Source organism: Rhea americana, unplaced genomic scaffold, assembly GCF_003343005.1.
Source record: "Rhea americana isolate MKP2758 unplaced genomic scaffold, rheAme1 scaffold_45, whole genome shotgun sequence".
Lineage (NCBI taxonomy): Eukaryota > Metazoa > Chordata > Aves > Rheiformes > Rheidae > Rhea > Rhea americana.
The window spans coordinates 1,726,768-1,747,447 of NW_028186590.1; the positions used below are offsets into that span (position 1 = coordinate 1,726,768).

The 20,680-nt window shown below is 36.5% G+C and overlaps 1 protein-coding gene across 5 annotated transcripts in view; it reads left to right on the plus strand.

The window, feature by feature from the left end:
• The window catches only part of FAM135A (family with sequence similarity 135 member A), a 68,257-nt gene that overhangs the window by 30,651 nt on the left and 16,926 nt on the right, over positions 1-20,680 (plus strand). For 3 of the 5 annotated variants that reach the window (XM_085316031.1, XM_085316032.1, XM_085316033.1), the window contains 8 exons: positions 1,110-1,159; positions 1,989-2,144; positions 6,519-6,592; positions 6,919-7,073; positions 7,320-9,639; positions 11,686-11,846; positions 13,636-13,727; positions 15,711-15,808. In XM_085316031.1, coding sequence (XP_085172157.1) covers positions 1,110-1,159; positions 1,989-2,144; positions 6,519-6,592; positions 6,919-7,073; positions 7,320-9,639; positions 11,686-11,846; positions 13,636-13,727; positions 15,711-15,808 — 3,106 coding nt within the window. The remainder of the gene's footprint in view (positions 1-1,109; positions 1,160-1,988; positions 2,145-6,518; positions 6,593-6,918; positions 7,074-7,319; positions 9,640-11,685; positions 11,847-13,635; positions 13,728-15,710; positions 15,809-20,680) is intronic. The other 2 variants (XM_085316034.1, XM_085316035.1) reach the window with 2 other exon arrangements.

Sequence of the window (20,680 nt, forward strand, 5' to 3'; positions counted from 1 at the left end):
TTTTTTCACTAATGACAAAACTTGTGCAGCTGCAAACACAACCAAAGTGTTGTCTTAAACAGCTTTCGTACATTTTCAAAATAACTATCTTCAAGTCCTATTTAGCTAACAGGTTTATTCAGTATCTTTCAGAAACATTTCTAATCTTGTTTCTGAGTGCTTCATGCATTTCTGAAAGTTGTAGGTTTTCTCAGAACTTTAGGTGAGTTAATTTGTTTGGTATTAGGTATAATGGCATTAAGTATAATAGAWGCAGTTATTTGAAAATCAGTACGTATTCAGCAAATCTAGGTGGTATTATTCAAAGGTAAATTAAATAAAAGCACTGTTGCCATTTGGTAAACTTATGTTCCTTGTCCATATCTTTTTGTTTTATTATTATTATTTATATTGTGGGATTGGAGGTGTGTTTTGTTGGTATGTATGTTTTCAAGAAATATGGTGGKTTTTTTTCCCTTAATATTGTGTTTCAAGAATAAATTTAAATATAAATATTGGTCACAAACAGTTTTAGGGGCCATAAGTTGCYGTTTTATTACTGGTACCTCAGGTAAAGAAGGAAATCAAATCGTAGTCATAAATTATTATTTAATTGATTGGGATCGCTTGAGCAGAATCGGAGTGGTTAACAAGGTTAACCATTGGGTTCATAGCCTTCCATGTGAAAGAAGACTTATTTTTAAGAAGTCTTTCCAGGTTGTGATCCAGTTTAAGCTGCYGTACTGTGGAAGATTAAATTATTCTTAATCATCCTTTCAGTATCTCAGTATTATGTAAAGAATAGTTTTTGAGCAAAATATAATTCCTTAGGCAATTAAACAGCTGTATTTTTATGCGTGTAGGTAGCTTAGCTTACTGTTCAGATAAATAAAACTTGGTTTTAGTTAGTTATGTTCTGTCCTTAACCTCAGCAATTAATAAGRAATTAACTGGATTTCAAAATTTACATGATTTTGGGACTGATTATTGTGTTTACCATGGCATCGAATTTTAATTCATGGCCTCTGTTCTTTTCAACGTGTGTTTAAATTGGTGTATGAGATAACTATTTTTGCTCCGCAACATGGGGAAAAACATTTTTCACGTGTACGCGTCTCTCATCTTTGCAGAGAACATAGATGTAGAAGTTCGTCTTACAGAACTGTGTGAAGAAGTAAAGGTACTATTTTCTTCATTTGTTACATAAGTGAAATAAATACAAAATTAGAGTATGCTGATTTCTTACGTTCCTTGGGAATAAACTGCTGGTTTCAGTAGTAACTTTCTGTGTAGTTCTTGCCAGCATTTCTTTCAAATGCTTTCCCCGTTCAAAGCGAATTTTCTCAACTGCAGAACGTAGCTGTTCACGTGGCGTCTTGCTGTGGCGGTAGCGGCACTGTACCAAAATCCCATTTTGAATTTTCTGCGTTCGTAGYCTGAAATCCTCCTTTTTGACAGTCTCCTGTAACAACGTGGTAAAATCGAGCAGCAGTAGCGAGCTGCGCGCGAGCAGTTCGCCCAGGCGCGTCGCCCCCCGTTCGGGGGGGGACTTGTCCCCGTGCTGTCTCCTTCCCCTCTTTGGTGTTATAGTCAGCTGTGACTATTCTGAAACGGAAAATCCCTTTTTTAAAAAACGTACTTTCATGATTGCATTGAATTGCAATATGTTTGGTATTGATTGTTTTCTAATTCCTGGCTCCTATTCTTTATAGTCACACTAAAGTTTTGAGTGGTAGGAAATAAAATGGTTGCAACTTGTACTTAAACTGTTGTTTTAAGATCAGGAGTCCTAAATTTAAAAGACAACTGGATAATATTTAAAGCAACACAAAGTATTCTGTTAGTGTTGCAACATAAATAATCCGGTTCTGATATTTAGACAAAGCAGTCAAAAATGGAAGTAATTTTTAATTAAAATTCTTAGGAGAAGTATTTGTGTGTGTGTGTGTGTGTGATTGTGTCTGCACATTATGGGYAACAATTGTGTCAATATTTTTTCCAAATTTCAGAAAATGGAAAATCCTGATGAACTGGCAGAACTTATAAATATGAATCTCGCTCAGCTGTGCTCACTTCTAATGGCTCTCTGGGGGCAATTTCTGGAGGTCATTACCTTACAAGAGGAAGTCACAGCACTGCTAGCACAGGAGCATCACACATTGAGAGTGAGTATTGACTCTGGCATTATACAGGACATGTCACATTGTTATGGAAATAGGTATGAAAATGASATTCCAAATTCTAACTTTCCTAACTTTATTTGTGGAAGTTGAATCGTAAACGGAGCTGTTGGATTACATTTGTTGGCTCATATGTCCTGTTAGAGCTTGTTCTTGGAATATAATATATAAAATACAAACCAACTAAYTTATTGAACTTTTGAATAAAAAATGCAGTTCAGAAGGCAAAGGGTAGGCTGTGGCACAAGAGGTATTTGTGTAGAATGATATATTTTTATTCAAGAGCCATGCCTAGTGCTTGCCCATTTTACTGCTATRTCTAGGCTGTCCACTCAAGTCATGTGATGAAGTATATTTTTCCTGAGTTAAGAATTTATAACAATCATAAGCTGAGAAGGGGCTCTTAAGCAGGATTTTAAAATCAGAAATAAACTGAGAAGTGAGCAAGCATATATATATATATATATATATATATATATATGTATATACATATATATATATGTATATGTATGTGTATGTGTGTGTATATGTGTATATAATGTGTATATATATGCAGCAATAACCACACTCGCACAAAGTTGTTCTATTTATCTATCTATCTATCTATATATATATGTATATACATGTATATACAGTTGCTGTGGGTTTTCTATGGGCAGAATCACAGCAATACTGATTCTCAGATTGAACTATTTTCAAGTATTAGCTAAAGCTGTGCTTTCATCTCCTAATAAATACTTTTTCTTGCCCACTTTTGTTATCAAARATTTGAACAAACCTGACGTTTTAAAGTTTTCAGAGTAGGATTTATTAAAACAAAAARCAAAACAAAGCACACAACTTGGATTTCAGCTGGCCTGACATCTTTACTGTCTGAGATCATAACCCATGCATTTATCACAACACATTATGGAAAAGGTCATCTTAAGAAGCTATCTAAAAGCTGCTCTTGTAAAGCTGCAGGGAGTTTGCTAGTGGTTAAGGAGRATACATGCCATCAGTGCTTTAAATATTTTAACTGTCATGGGCTAAAATCTGCTTCARCATTTTAGCTCTCAAAGATCTGATTGGTCTAACCTTCATTTCTGTCCCTTGCATCAAAAGCTTTTCTCTTTAGATTCTGGAGGGGATGGACCATAAAGACTTGATAAACTACATTGTTAATGAGAAGTTCAAGGCTTAGTCAGGAGGACAAATTAAATCTTTCAGAAAGATTTATTTGTTAGATTAGACATGCCAGCAGTAAGAACCTGTGATCATTTCACTSTTCCTCTGTCGTCTTACTTATCACTACATGCTGTTCATATAAATTCAGGAATCCTTGAAGTTAATTCTGGTAGAAGCTATAAAAGGAGAATACTATTTCAGTTAACCTGTGCTTACATTCCACTGTTGCTATGTTAGTGTTTTTAGAAATATGTATTTAATAAGCAAGAATAAGCTTTAATATTTTTGTTGGTCCTGGTGCTAAAATATAAAATATATTGGGTAATGGGAATGATGTGTGCATAGTTTCTTCAATGTGGTTCTTTTTGAGCGCTCTGATTTAATTCAGTCTCTCTAGCTGCCAAATACCTTAAAAATTGAATTTCACTGCAGTTATTTTAATGAAGGTAAATCAAAGTAGTTAATTACACTGAGTTGAGATATTGTGCATATTAAAAGTATATTTGTGATGCCTTCCAGTTTTCACAAAAGAGAAGGTCTCTTCCTCCCTCTCCTTAAAAAAAAAAAAAAAAAAAAAAGTGACATTTGGTTTCATACCTACATTTTTTTCCTCTTCCAATTGCTTATATGCCTACTGTCACTTTAAAAAAGTTATTTTTTAATCAAAGCTGCAGAAATGCTGTTTTCTGGAGGTATGAATCTGTACTCACAGTATAACGGTGTGAGATGGGGAATCTCCCATAGTCCTTAGAGTGGCTTGCTTTTGAAGAAAGCTGAGTCTCTTAAATTAATACCACTGGGCTCAAAGGTGATCATTGTTATAACTGAAAAAGTTGATCTTTGTTTTGGAAAAAGACRTGTCTACTAGCAATGTTTTAGTGAGTTCTGCAGTTACTTTATGCTACATTGTCTACCTAAAGGCAGATACTCTGTTGTATTCTTTTCTGGATGCTAAATGTCTCTTAATTTTACCATTTCCTCTTACAATACTATATAGTCTGYGCTTTCTACAGGAGATTCTCCCTGAGAAAGTCTTGTATTAATCCAAGAGAAACAAACACTTCTAGAACACATTCATATGGCTGGTTTAGATGTCTATAGTAAAGTAGCTCCCTAGAAGTTCCTGCCCTCAGCATTTGGTCAAATAACTTTCACTCCCTGTGCATTRATTTTATATGCTTATAAAACAGCTATTTTTGCTGGAATGTTGTTAGAAAATAAGGTTATAATGAAATAGTATATTTTAAATACCTTACAATCACTTTGAATACATCTCATAAAAAGCTCTACCAGGTTTTAATTGCTGCATTAAAAAGGTRGGAAATTTTAGGCTTATTGGAGCATCTGTCACCTATAATATCCTCCTAATAATAAWTTTTTCAACTGAGTTTTATTGAAAAAACTATGTGAGATATGTTATTTTAGTATTACAAAATTTGGCACACTATATTAGCTTATAGGAGATATTTGTTCCATAGTGACATCTTCTGGTAGGTCTGAACATGGTACTCCAAAGTCATTCCTTTCAGTTTGATAAGTCCAAAAATATAATGGTTATATATATATACTGCTTTTTTCCCCTTCAGAATATTAATTTATCTGGGCATTTGGAGCAGTCCGAAGTTTGCTTTCTACTAGCGTTGTGCCTTTGCTGTTGTACTGAGAGCTCACTGGAGCTGGTCATTGGATTTTCTCCAGAAGTACTGGAATTGTTTGAACAGTTACGAATAGCAAACAAAAGAAACCCTTCCTCTTGCTTTTCTAAGCAGTCAATGGCAGAATTGTCAAGACCTGTTCTCCCTATAATTCCTGTTACTTTACGTGATGAAGTGACTGACTGCAGCTAAATTCAAACCCACCTCCCTTTCCTGCTGAGAAACAGTTTTATGCTCTATTCTTGGTCTGGCATCACAGAAACATCTACTAATTGGGAAATATTCCTGTTATTATTTTATTTCCTGTCACACAGCTGATTAAGATCTTTTGATTATTTTTAAGTTATTTAGGATGACAGCCAGTCATCATGATGATCAATTGCTTTAAAAACCTAGTTTTGAAACAGTAGATGTCTGTAGAGGGAGTGTTGTCCTTTTCTGGAGAGAACATTAAGGGTTAACTGTGAGTAAATTACTTTTTTAGAAGGTAGATACCCATTTAATATGCTAGTTGGGAAAACACAGAGGATGTTACTTAGGGGTGCTCTGATTCTAGCCCACCTTGTGTACACGCAAACTTGTAGCACGTAGGTCTCTTCTGTTTGTGTGTGCATGTGCTTATGATCACTGAGACTGGAAGCTGTCTTTACAAGGAAGTATCTGATTTAATGTTTTCTTTTACTTCCTTTGACTTTAAAATATTGTCCAAGGCACTTCATAGATGATGTTCTCACTGAGGTTAATTCTGTACAATACAATAAACTGGATTCTAATGCTGAGATGGAAGGGCTTGAAGCTTATAGTGAAGTCTGGAGAGTGTTTTTTCTAAATACCTTGGAGATTTTTTCCCCARATTTTCTTTAATTAAAAAAATAAGGGGAAAAAGAAAAGGTGGAAGCTACAAAACATAAAACTTGACCAACTGATGCGCTCTCTAAACATTTCTGTGGTGATTTATCAGGATGAGGAGGAGCTTTCAGTTGCTTCTCAGCAGTTCTTTATCTTTTAACAAAAGTAAACTTGGTCCTTAAAGGTTTGTGTTTGCCAGTTAATGCAGCGGATTTGCCCAGTGCCGTGTCCATGCTGAGGACGTGGCCAGCTACTACACACGGCTTGGCTTTCGCTGCACTGCCGAGGATGGGGAGCTGCTGGGGTGCGATGCCTGCCCATGGGGTCCGGTGCAAACTCGCACTTGCATCCCTACGGGAATGTTTTGAATTCCTCTTAATATTTTTGCATGTTAGTGTTCCAGATGAGCCTTGTTTGGATGATTCATTTCTTTATAATTGAGTTTTCAGCAGGCAACTGAGTCTAATGCAGTTCCCTCAGTCATCCAGGGCATAAGTTAAAGTTCTCTTTTCAGTTGATAGTCTTGTCCATGGCATCTACTCCCTYGTACAGCTGAACTGGGCATTTATAAAAAATCATTGTCTGTGTAGTCCATGCAAGTTAGTAACATTGCAGTGTGGGAATCCTGGTCAATTTTCAAAAACTGTTGTAATATAAAATCAGCTCTTACTTTATTTGGATCTTGCAGGTGCGCAGATTTGCAGAAGCATTCTTTTGTCTTGAGCATCCTAGGCAAGCTGCCCTTGCCTACCAAGAACTACAGTGAGTAGCCTTTTGAAGTGCACAATATATAGCACCCAGCAGTATTTATTCTATAGCTTATGCTGTGTAGAAATACTATCTTGTAGAAATACTTATGTAACAAATTCAGGAGAAAATGCTCTAAATACACATTTGAAGTTTTTTAATGAAGATCATATAAGAAGTTAAGGCAGTAGAATTCAAATGTAGTAATAGAACAGCCTTTCTATTAAGTAAGTAATTTGTAAAAAACATTCTCCTGAAGTGAGTTAAACTACTACTAATTTCTGCCAATGTAAATATAAATACTTGTATTTTGTCATATAGGATGACTTTCTTTCTTTCAGTGCTCAAAGTCATCTACAAATGTGTGCAGCTATCAAAAATACTTCCTTCTGCAGTTCTCTCCCGCCCCTCCCTGTTGAATGCAGTGAACTAGATGGAGATACGAACTCCCTACCTATAATCTTTGAAGATCGGTATTTAGATTCAATTACTGAAGGTAAATAAAAACCTTACTGCAGTTTTCTCTTTGGAGAAATGAGCAAAAGTGATAGAAAAATTGAGTGTTTTTCTTTGCATTTCTTCCTGACTGTGACAGAGTATATTCTCATTTTCTATGAGATGTTGCTATGGTTTGAGTTTTGAGGATTTGTAAAGTTCTRTAATTACTAATGTTTTATAACCTCAGTTATTTGCATAATCTTGTTGTAAACAATACTTTCTTTCTCACTTTTTTTGATAAAAGATCTGGATGTACCCTGGTTGGTAGTTCAGAATCTTCCAAGGTCAGAGTCCAATAAACTGGATAAAATTGAGGCTGAAGAAGGTTTTGTAGCTGGCTTTACTAGCCCAGAAYTGAAAATAAGACCTGCAGGTGCCTCCAACCTTTGGCATGCAGAAAGTGAAAAGCTGCTAACAAAATCTTTGAAAGGGAAAAATGAAGATGCAAATAAATCCAAAGTTAAGGTTACTAAGCTTATGAAAACGATGAAACCTGAGAACACAAAAAAAATTGTGAAACAGAACTCTAAGGACTCTGTGGTCTTAGTGGGCTACAAATGCTTGAAAAGTGCAGCACTGGAAGATTCCTCTAGAAGCTCAGAGGTCAGACCTTCATGTAATGCTACTGAAGGGCTAGACCCTATGTTAGGTGGATTTCCTTGTGATACAAAGACCTGCACAAGGCAAATAAGTCAAACAGAACTTGCATGTTTGCCATCTAGAACTGAGCAAAAGACTGCCAAGGTTGAAAGTGTTCAACCAAGTCAGTGTAGCCCAGTGAATTCTTACTGTGCAAATGTGGCCGATTTTGGTGGACTTAATATCTCCCAGGCAGGTCCTGGAATTACAGAAACAGATAGTGCTTTGCAGCCCGGAGGTACGCTTGACGGTTGTCATGAAGGTCAGCCARCTTCATCAGGTGTCAGGACAATTGAGGTCAAACCAAGTAATAAGAATCCCTATGAAGGGGAGAAAGTAACTGTTCACATTGGATCGTGGGCTGAGTTTCCACAAGATGGACTGCAAGGAGAGAATTTGGTGACATCCAATATTCAGGCTTCAGAATCTGAAAATCAGCTGAACTCAGGAGAACAAGTATTTGGGAAGGAAGATGTCCATGAAAGAAATTTCCGACATACTGGTGATGTCTTCACAAGAGCAAGAAGTTATCAGCCTGCTCTTCCTACAAAAGAAACTCCAGTTTCTGTAAGTGGAGACATGACTAAATTACCAGATGTTAGTGTAACTTGTGCCTCCTCTAGGTTTTCAGATTCAGGTGTAGAAAGCGAACCAAGTTCTTTTGCAACTCACCCCAACCCCGATCAGGTTTTTGAAAATGTTCAAGGGCAAAGTGCATACACTAGTGAAAGATTATTTCCTCAGCTTTTGCTAAAACCAGACTGTGCTATAAAAAATGCAATAGAAAGCCATTGTACTGAGAGTACCAGTGCTGTAAGTGAAATACAGTCATCCCTGACATCGATAAATTCTCTGCCTTCAGATGATGAGCTGTCACCTGATGAAAATTCAAAGATATCTATTGTACCTGAATGCCAGCTAAGTGACAGCAAAACTGTATTGGATCTTGGAGCAATTGACTTACCAAAATGCGATGACAGTGAAAAACCAAATAACAATTTGCAGCAACAGTGTGTTGTATTTTCAGGGCATTCAGATAATGAAACTCTGTCCATACATTCCTCACATTCAGACACAAAAGATCTTTTGCGCTTAGTTGCTTCAGATGACGATACATCTACTGATAACAAAAGTTACAGCCCACGGGCAAACCTTGGTGCAACTTCCAAGGATTCTCAGGACCTTGAAAAGCATCAAAACACTACAGAAAAAACAGATAAATTGCCTTTGGAAATTACTTGTATGGGTGAGCCATCTGTTGTGTCAGGTTGTTCATCCGTAAATGCTGAGTGTGAGATTGAAAAAACCAATGAACGAAAACATAATGAAACTTTAGGAGTAGAGGAGACAACTGAAGAATTGTTAATAGTTAAAAGTGAAACTGGTACAGATAATTTTTCTCCAACCAGTAGTACTGATATAGTAAAGCAAGGTCTTGTAGAAAACTATTTTGGCTCTCGAAGCAGCACAGATATTTCAGATATTTGGCCGATGGACAACAGCAATCCTGTTAGCCCTCAAAAGGAAACATATGAAAAACAAGTGATTTGCTCTTCTCAACAAGATGAAGAATACAACGAGGATCAAGAAATGATTGAAAATGGGTATTATGAAGAATCGGACTACAGTATTTTAGATGGAGCTTCCAGTGCTGACCCAGACCAGGATCATGGTTTTGCAGAAGAGCGAACTCTGAGATCTGAGAGGACTGACAGCGGGTATCTAGGAGATGGGATAACTGTGCCTCCTGTCTGTACTCCTGGTTGCCTGTCTTTTCCTTCTGCTCTGAGAGACTCTCCTTGCAATGTTATCTGCTCATCAAGGACTAAATCTGATGCAATTACTCAGCAGCCAGGCAGCACATCCTACAGCTCAGCTTCATCTGTTTCCTGGTATGAAAGCTCCCCAAAACCTCAAATGCTAGCGTAAGTGACTGTTTTAAAACAAAGTTTATTTACCCTCAGAAATGGTGTCAGTGATGTGTAGAAGGGAAAAAGAAGCACGCTTAGGCTCCCCAGTGCCCCCAGAATTGTAGCTTGTTGATCCTGCATGCTGCAGTTGCATCACATTTTAGATGTTCAGGTAAAAGGTGTTAGCACAGAATTCCTTTCATCAGTTACCCTGGTAGTGGTTTTGACAAACTTCAAGCAAAATAGATTTTGTTTTTCTTTAGTAATACCATTTTTTTAAAAAATAAGCATTCAGCCAAAAAGTGATACAGTAATAGCTACTGAGCATAACAATGGTGTTTTATGAAATGGAAACAGTTGAAATAGTAAGTATAGGAAAACATGCTTTGATTTTGAAAAATAAGACGTCAAAAAAGCCCTGTAACTTGTTGACCATTCAAATTAGTTAAGCAAAGCTGTGTGTGATACTGGCCAAGTTGATGGCCTTATTTTTAGTCTTAACTTAAATACCAAAATTTAACACCTGAAAGACCATAGTACTCCCAATTACACTGCAGTATGGTAATAAAAACTGAATTTAGAGGAACATCACAGATTCCAGATTGTATCCTCTCGTATTGCAAACGGGCATTTTCCTTGATACCCCCTACTGCTACGTGAACATAGAAAGCAGCAGTTTAATGTAGTGCAGTGGAAGTAACATGTTGCTATCAGAAAGAAGAAAACTTTGCAGAGAGAAATGAAGAAATAGGAAGACGAGAGAGCTTGTGGGAAGCAGTTGAGGACACTAACAAGGATCTAGTGATGGTGGAAGAAAGCAAGAATAAAAGTGAGAGGACAGAAACACAACTTCTGATATAACAGAAAATGGGAAGCAGAGGGTGGATAGTGGCATGGAATAGGAGAGAYGAAAAACGGAATATTTAGGGTGTTTTGTAACCATGAAAGAAAGGGGGAACTTGGTGGGAGTAAAAACAGGGGCTTGGCCCTGGGGAGAGCAGTCTCCTGCAGGGTGGGATAATTGGAATTCCAGACATCAGGAGTTGTTTTAGAGAACTAATTTTGATACATTTGGTTCATAAAACATTCCTTGAGACCAACAGACAGCAATGAGACCTGTTTAAGCTGACTGTTTTGAGGCTAGCTGACTGGCTTTTGCCAGTTAGTGAGGAATGAAAGAAAGAGAAAGGCAAGAAAACAGAGAAGGAAGAGTAGAATGGGAGGAACACRAGACTGGAGAGCCTGAGGAGGACAAGATTCCAGGGTGACACTGCGAGGGATTGTGCAGAACAGATGAAATATGGAGGGAAGGGATATAGGGAAGAGGAAAACTTTTGGCATGAAACAAATATGTGAAGTGTTGCAAAGAAACTCTGAAATATGATTAATCCTGTAGGAAGGTCCTACTCAAAGAAACTATGAGGAGGGGAAGGGAAGGAGGAACTCCTAGCATGTGGGGAGCTCAGCTATTTTAAACTATGTAGTGTAAATCCTCACATGATATGTAAAAGATCGGAGGTCTGGATCTGTTTTCGTTTGAAGTAAGTATCAATTGTTCCCTCTATCAGAAGGACTTTCTGGAGAGCAATTGCAGTGTTGTCTACAGCTCCCCACAGACCTAGAAAATAAGTTTCAAGTTTGGCAGGAATTATCAAAAGTCAATCTTTGACTTGATTTCAGATCACATTATAGTTCATGTAATTTTGTTAGCATTGCATTTAAGCAGAGCTGTTGCTACTCAAGACCACAATTAAATCAACATCTTTAGTGGCTTCAGAAATACTTCACAGTTTGCAGAGATGTTCAAAGGAGAAGGGAGTGGAGCTTGGGTTATGAATTTAGTTATAGGAGAAAAGGTTCTTCAGGAAGCTGAACTGAAAAAATATTTTGAAGGACTAATTTATTTTGTGAAGATACTAATTTGATAAATGTTTTTTCCTTCATRCCAATTAAATAGAATGCAAAAGTAAAAAGATAGTAGAGAACTCTACCTTAGGAGACCCTACATTTGTCTACTCATAGTATAGTAAATATTTTATCATAAATATTGTTCTGTTCCAGTTTCCTCCAGGCTAAAGAAGAACTGAAGCAACTTAAACTTCCTGGATTTATGTATAGTGATGTTTTCAAACTGGCTTCTTCGATACCTTATTTTAGTATGGAAGAGGATGACTATTCAGAAGATGGAATACATCTTATAGTCTGCGTCCATGGCCTAGACGGTATGCAGGGAAAGCTGATACTGAATCAGTTCAGATTACTCACATCAGTCAAGTTTACTTTATGTCATTTGAACTCTGAACTAAACCTTGCTGAAATAGGTTCACTGAAAGGAAATGGGAACCTGACTTTGTAAGGCTGGCTTTGACACTTTATTCCATGAAATCATTTAAATTAAGAATTTTATGTAACATTTCTCTTCAAAACTTCTGTACACATAAGCTCAGTTTATGTCATAGTTCAAATTAGGTAAATCTTCTAGTTTTTATTACATACAGATATTTGCCCATACCCTGGTAATAGGCTAATGTTACATTGTCRATGAAAATTCAGTGCATGTATCATATTATGAGGAAAATTCTACATGTAAAATGAGACATTACTGCAAACATCAAGTATTAGATTTTAAAACGTTAGATCACTGTGTCATAGAATCGCTGGTTGAGGTTGGTGGGGATTCTGGCGATCTTCTAGTCCAACCCCCCYGCTCTAAACGGGAGCAACTAGAGCAGACTGCCCAGGACCATGGCCGGTCAAGTTTTAACGTATCTCCAAGGATGGAGASAATATTGTAGTAGAAATGAGTAAGTCTCCTGCTAAATGCAAGAAGTTGGGAAAATGTGAACAGCTTGAATCTTTTCACCTGCTTTTAGTTTAAAGCACAAGTGCATGCTAAGAAGTGATATCCCCTCTGGTTTGTTTTTCTTAATAGCTTTCTGCCATCAGTCTTTCTGTTTCTTTTTGTGAAGCTTCTAAAATGAACGATGTGAGGAAATCAACAAAGCAACACACAAAATATTGGACCATTTTTATATTTGCAGGACTTTCTTGTTCATCTTTTGAATTCCTAAATTAAAATAAATAAATAAATAAATAAAATACAGCTTTTCTTTCTGCTTATGGGCAGAAAGCACCCATTGTTAAGCACTTTTAACGCTGAACTCTGAATGTGCCTTCTTACTAGCATAAATGTTCAGGTGCCATTGGGTGCCAAGAGTTGATATAAAAGTTAACCATAAAAACTGTTGTTTAAAAACATGTCTTTGAAGCCTTCAAATAGTCCATAAAGTCAGATTTCTTTTTAAAGAAATAGGGATTCTCCTTACTATTTATATCAGTTATTAGTAGCTGATTTAAATAAGAACCTTGTTCTCTAATTAGGGCAGTAGGAGTTGCCTTTCTTGGTAATCTTACGGTGGTTTAGATGGTGAATGTGGAGTGATGGARGAAAAGGGCCTTATTCTTTCCTGACAAACTCCAAAGTTATTTGCGATCATTGATGTAGGGGAATCTTTCAGAGGCTGGCTAAACTAGCTTTAGTTKTCTTGTGTACCACTTTTAATGTATCTTTATCTGCTGACAGTCCACTTTGACTTTTACCCTGCAAAAAGCTTTCTAATATGCCCTTATTCCTTGCCTCTTCACCAAGTTCTTTAAATTAGCTCAGAGAACTTTAATTGACTTTTATCAAAGTTAATCAGACTTTTAAGTATTTAATGTTCAGAGTGCTATGTATCTATTGGGTGCTGAGACAAACTCATCAAACATGATTTCCTAAATCCTTTTTTAAGTGGTGGCTAAGTTGAATGTCATTTTTACAGACTTTTTCTACATTGTATTTGACATAGCAGTTTATCTTCCCAGGTCTCATTGAATTTTAATTAGGGGTGAGAATATCGTTAGCTGTGTTTAAATATAAAGCTGTGCTGCCGAGTTATTGCAGTATTCTATTTTCTGCAAGTTTAACTTGCAGTAAAAAGTATGTAACTCTTGATTGTTTTCCCTTTTAAGGTAACAGCGCTGATCTCAGATTAGTGAAGACTTACATTGAGCTAGGGCTGCCTGGAGGGAGAATAGATTTTCTTATGTCCGAGAGGAATCAGGTATTTGCCAACATCAAAAGAATTTTTGTAAAGCAATAAATAGTGTACATTTTCAGACATATTTAATGACACTGTTGCCTTGCAGTTTGCCACCTTCTGTATGTTTTTATTGCATTTAGCAGGAAATGATGATTTCAATGTATTTCATGCAAATAAGTCCCCTCACAGAGTCTGTGATTTGATCTGTAGTTTGTATTAAAGTAATTACAACACCTAATACAAAACCGAAGGTAGATATATAATGAATAACATTTGTTGCTGCTGTTTTGTTGTATATACTGAAATCCTCTAARTTCTCAGCATAACTAGGCGAATTATAGATAAAATACCCTTGATTTTAATATTYTAGAAATTGGTATGGGAAGAAGGGAAATTTTTATTTCACAAGATCTGAGAAATACAAAATATTGATCTCTTTGTCACTGTACTGTAGGATCCGCATGATGACACTGAATCAGTATCAAATTAGCTGTCTTAAACTTTTGTGAACTTTCATATTTTCAGACAAGGTAAACTTAAAAAAACACAGAAGACCTATTTTTATAAATATATATTTTTTTTTCTGGGCTACGTATTGTATTAGATGTACTTCAGGGAAGCGATAGAACAGAGAGCATCTTTAATGGGTCCAGTGAAAGGTTACTTTAGCACGGTGGCATATTCCTGGTGCTAGCTGCTGGGATMCCATGAGATCAGGCTGGGCAGGCACTGAGCCGTGCTTGCTCTTAGGTAGTTGCCTCATAGTTTTTGGCAGTCAGCAGTTCTGAAACTTCCCAAGTTGGGAATCCCGTTGAGACCGTTGAGTCTAATAGCTACTCATGGACTCTTCTCCTTGACACTGGCTGATTGAGATATGTATATATGTGTGTGTGTGTGTGTGTATACACACACACACATTTATATGGGTTTTTTGAATGCATTTTTTCTAGGGAATTGAGACCTAGTCCATTCAGCCTCTTCTTTTGCGGAAGAGGTGTGGAACAGGTTTTTTTGACCATCCATGAKATCCTTTTCTGCCTATCTCCAAACTTCCTCTCTTTTAAGATGGGATGATCAGAATTTCATCAGACATTGAAAATGCTTATGCACTATGGACTTACTAAATACTATATTGATATTTTCTGTTCTTCTATTGATTTCCTAACGTAGCTAATCATAACACACGTGCGCACGTGCACACACACTTTATTATGKGTGTATATATTTAGGACTGTTCTTCGACGTAACATTGTGTTGCGTTTCTAAGCCTTGCCATTTTATCCACCCAGTTGTGCGGTACTATAAGATGTTTCTGTAATTCTGGTCAGTTCTAGACTTGACTATCCTGGATAATTTGGTGCTGACAACAATCTCTTGTTATTCTCCTCCTTTCCTTTTCCAGATCATTTATGARTATTTTGAATACTACAGATTTTAGCACAGATCCTTTGGAATTTGCGTTGAAAAGTTACTGCATTTTTTGCCTACCACTTTTTAATTTTTTTACTGTTAATGATTGTAGAGAAGCAGCTATGAATTGGCAGTAATGTTTTAGAGAGGGGGTTGTTCTGAATTAAACAGTGCTAATGTAGTCTGTCTTTCCGTTGTTACAGCAATTGTCCCATACTTCTATTTCATGGGCAGTGTGATTTAGTTTTGTATATGCAGTTTGGTCTTCTGTTTCTCTACAGATAAGATTATGTGTATGGGGAGGCCTAGATGTAAGGCTGGCAGTTTGTTATATTGAGATTTGTTTTGGTGTGTTAGAACAAAGTAGTCTTACAAAAAAATGTATATCACTTTATTCTGTGTTACAAGAAAAAAATTGAAAAATGAGAATAACCAGCTGCAATGTGTCTGTTTGAAGTTAATATAGATGCTTTTATTTATGTGCTTTTATATTGAAAAAAAAACACTGGGGAATAAGAATTCAGACTGAATGCAGAATATATATTGCTGCATTAGAAAATACAGTTGTTATTTTTTATTTCTTTTATTTTGCAGAATGATACCTTTGCTGATTTTGATTCCATGACAGATCGCCTTTTAGATGAAATTATACAGTATATTCAAATTTATAATCTAACCCTTTCAAAAATCAGGTAATATCTGTTCTATACTATTTATAGAAGTAAAACTAAAAGTAGAGCCCTGTGTTGTTCTGAACTGTGATGCTCAGCAGCAGGCCACAAGAGAGCTGGGAAAGAGAAATTCATGGAGGGAGAGGAGTAGTAGGGGAAAGGAAGACAAAAGAGAGAGAATACCCAGCAGAAAGAAAATTGAACAGTATCAGTCACAACTAATCCTACCAGTGGTTTTTGGAGCAGAGTGACTTATGCATTGTATTTCRGGACCTACTGTCCTGTGCCTCCTCAGAGATCTTGTCTGATTGTGTTCAGCAATAAAACAGTAATATTTTGAGAAAGTAGGAAGAAATAATTACAGTGCTGTTTCTAAATTAAAATAGCTTTCTTCTAACTTCATAGCCTGTTTACGAAGTATGGCATGGCAGACTGTCTATAATGACATTCCTACAGGAAAATTTCATCTAATTTATCACTTTAAAGAGCAGTTGCTTGGGGAAAAAATTACATTATTTTGACGTTTTCTCATTGTTTCATCCTCTAGAAAGCATGTTTTACATCTTAATAGAGGGTTTATCCCAGTATGCGTATTCTTTTTCTCTTTTTCTGTTATTTTTAGGGAATACCTGTCCCRTTTATTTTTCTCAAAGTAGGATACATTTTGGGGGCAGAGTGCATACTAACACAGCTGCATTAATTGAGTTGGCTCATAGGTAGAYGAAGGGAGCAGATTCAAGTCTGACTTTACCCATTTGTTTAGATRCCCTCAAATTATCAGTCTGGAGTGTTTTTTGACTGACTGGTTACTGTTGCATCTCCTACAACAGCACTTCTGGGAAATACAATGTTAAGTGATGAGTGGGAAAAAATAAATATTTTTAATCAGTTAATATACATACATTTTTCTGGGTAAATAAAAATGTGGCAAGCACCAAGAAACAGAAAACATTTTTGTTATATATCAATTAAGAACTACTTAGATGGTGTTCATGAACAGAATGAATTAATAGAAAAGTGCAGGATGCTCCATTACAATACTGAGACAAGGGCACAAAGTTTGGGAAGGGAGGCCTGGAAAGTATTTTTTTTTTTTTTTAAGTACTATTCCTTTTTCCCCCTTAAGTCTGAGGTCGGTGAAGCTGAAGAATTTCTACAACCTTTGTTTGGTAGGCCTTACTCAACTAGAAAAAAACATCTAACATGCTTTAAATATAATCTCACTTTTTAAACAAGTGTTTCTGTTTTAACATAGGTAGGGTTTGACATGGTTAATTTTGTCTAAATCAACAATTTTGAAAAAATCCACTAGGTGATTGTGTTTGTATAATGCAGAGCAGTGTATTAGCACTTGCAGTTTTGAAGAGTTCTGTAACCCCACATGTTGACATGCTCTCTCCCATCATGTAGTCTAAAGGCTACAGTGAGCAAAYTCACCATGTTACCTTCTCATTGCTCATACCTGCGAATCAGAGCCTCTTTTGTTGTCTCAACAGATGTTTAATTTCTAGGAAAAAAAAATCGGTTATCAGGTTTTTTTACTGCTTGTCACTTGGGAGATTTTTTTTTTTTTTCAACATTTATATTGTGTTTAGCCTTCACAAAGCAAAAGTCTCCATCTGTCAAATTTTGCTTGTCTAATGAGAAAGTTATACTTATCAGCAAACGCTGCAGCTGTTTCCTGGTAACTATAGGAAAGATCTGTCAGAAAGAGATGTGCTTATATGCAGGTCCTTCAAGGGAGGACCCAGAAAGCCAAGGAAGAACTTTTGGGAAGACCTGTGTTCAAGTGTGCRTTTCTACCTCATCCTGGCTGTCCTTTTTTAGGGAAAGTGTAATTTGTTCTAGCTAGCTTTGCTCTCCTGGATGATACTAGCTGCTCCTGCAAAGTCTACTTGTCTAGTAAAGGAAGTGTTCTCTATCTAGGTCCTTGCWAGTGGAACTTCATCCGGAGTGGAGTCAAATCAGCCACCAGATCTCAAATGAATTCATGGGACAAAAAAGACTGGACAGTAGTGTCTCAGAAAAATCTGTTTAGTGCCTCTATGGCTCTCTGATGCTCAAAATCGTGCTGTGGCCAAAAGGGAACACATGTTGCATACAGAGCTAAGAATCTGTTGTTAATCAGGTTCATGTTTTAACAACCTAATCGAAGATGCAACAAGAAATTACCATTAGTCCAGTTACAAAAATACTAAAATTCATAGCTCAAATTAATACAGAAAAATCTCATTATTAATATAGTTAAAGTTGTTATACAAAACCTACCTAATCTCTTTTCTCTGACGTTATACTCTGCTTCCAAAAGCCATCTGAATCCTGAGATTGGGATCATCCTCAAGCAGAACCAGGAGGAGAAGGGTTACAGGGAGTCATCAGCATCCCAGTGCTCCAGCAGGAGTAGGAAGATGTTCATAATGGGGCGTTCTGCCTCCTTAGCCTTGGGCCTGCCTGGATTTATTTTCCTACATTCTTTATACATCTTTTTCATTATTTTTTATGTTTTTTTTTTTTTGCAATCTGCTCACATGCTTTTATTTTCACTGTTTCCCAGTTACTCATTTTTTCTGTTACCCCTAATGCTGTTTTTTCTTCTCCCTGACCTACAAGGTTGCACTGCTGCAGTGACCATTAATTGACCATTAGCTGGGACCTCTGGCGTATGATATCTGTCTCTGCACAAGCCAGAGAAGTCCTGAGATTCTGCACTGCTGGGTCAATGCAAAGCCCCTTGCCTTTCACAAGTAAGGGCAAAAACATATTTAGTGGGTTACATTCTTGTAGTGAGGTAAGAAAAGGYACTCGAACCCTCTGAGCACAGAGCTGTACTGTAATGTCAGCTTCAATAAAACAACATTTTTGATACTACCAAGGCACTAATACCCRGTAATGCACTGGTACGCAACTCAGCGTAGGCATTAGCTTTCTTGTCAGTCTGAAAAAAATCTCTCTTCTCAGTGCAGTGTGGGTTGGAAGCAAGAACTGGAAGCTTTGTTTAAACCAACACCAGTTTATTGTATAAAACAACTGTTGGTGAAAGAATCACGGAATAATTTGGGTTGGAAGGAGGCTGGAGGTCATCTGGACCTGTCCAACTCACACCATTGGCATCTTCAAAGTTAGATATGACTTTGAAGTAAGATCTAGCTTTGATGTTGGAGAAAATTGCTCAGTCATATCCGTTCAAGTTTTGAGCCTCTCCAAGGATGGCAACCTTTTTTGGTCGTCATAGAGCTAGAAAGTAAACTGCAAGATCTTATAGCATTGTTGGAGAAAGCATTGTCCTCGTGTAAAATTCTATATAAATTTCTGAGCCGTATTGGATTTTCATCTTAGTTGGATTATTCAGCTTTTTCATCCTTTTACWGGCTTACAAAAAGAGAAAGAGATTTTTTTTGTGCTGCACATACAGTAAAACATCTGTTTTCTGGTCAGACCAAAGCTGTCTAGCCTRGTCAGCTGTTTCTTACAGGCAGATATTTAGGGAAAGAATACAAGAGAAGGGCATGTAATAGGATAAGTTGTTGRTATGCCATTTGGCACTTTAAAGACTTGCCGAGCTTAAGATTGTTTCAGTAACTCTGTGTTTTACAGCTCTTGCTGATTATTTTTTTTCCTTTTGTGAATTATTGTAGTTGGACCAGATCTTTTGTTTGCTAGCAAAGACTAATGAAGTTTTACTGTGTCTGATTTTACAGTATGATCTGAATTGGTAAGCTGGTGCTATAAAGCAAATACAAATACTGCAGTATATTTTTTTTTTTTAGTTTGTTGAATTAATGCTATCTTATACTCAAAAGATTGTAATATTGCCACCTGCTGTTCAGAAATGCACTGGTTTTGCAGAGCTATATCGTTACGTCCAGCAGTTGCAGATAACTGAAAGAAAGAACAAATAGGACAAGTCATGTTTCTGTCTTAAACTTTCAAAACCCTTTTTTCTCACACTAGATTTGACAAAATCCTTAAACCTTTCTCTATTTGAAAATAATATTAAAGACTTATTACATGTTCCCTTAGACCTCTGGATTTGAACACTATATACTGCAGTAATCTATTCTTTCTCTGAGTCTAAACAAGTTAGAAGAATAAGTGTTTAATCTTTGAGGTACATTCACATAGCTAGTTGCAAGCACCTTTTTATCTCAAATCAGTGCCTCATGTTTCTGAAGTTTTAGTTCAGAGGTGCCCATATTCCTGACAGTGATAGGGTTGATTGATGGATCGTCACTGGTTTGTTTCCAGCAAGGAAATTGTCCTTGGTTATGATGCAGAAGGAGAGTTTCTTATTTTTTTATAGCATTGAGTAAATAGTGAATAAAAAGATGTCAGAGAGTATTTGTRTTAATGTTCAGATCTTTCTTAGAAGACTATGTCTCTTTTTCAAGAGCTATAASTGTGATGGACATTTATCTTCAGGATAAACTAATTCAATTTCTGGAGATGTTTTGTTGTTTCTAAAAACATCTATGTGTTTGATTTTCTTACTCATATTTTTTAATGTATTCTAGAAGAATATTTTAAAATTTTAGTGTGCAAGAGTGCCAGCAGCTCAGTATTTTATTTTCCAAATATACCACTGTTATGCTCTTAAAGCAACTGTGTGGCAACACAGAGGATATGTATTTTTCATTCCTAAATTTGTTAGGCAAATCAAGCTGCAGTGGAGAACATCTGATACTGCAGCAATTTTGGTGATCTGGTAGTGAAAATGACTGGAAAGACTATGCATGTATGGTTAAGCTGTATATTGGTAAGAAACAAATACCCTATTCTGTCACTGTAATACACTGTTACATTAGAGGAAAGAAGTTTAGGGCAACTCTGGCATTCAGTACCTTAATATGTTTGATTTTTTTCATTTAGCCTTACATTGGAATTTTTGGAGTTAAT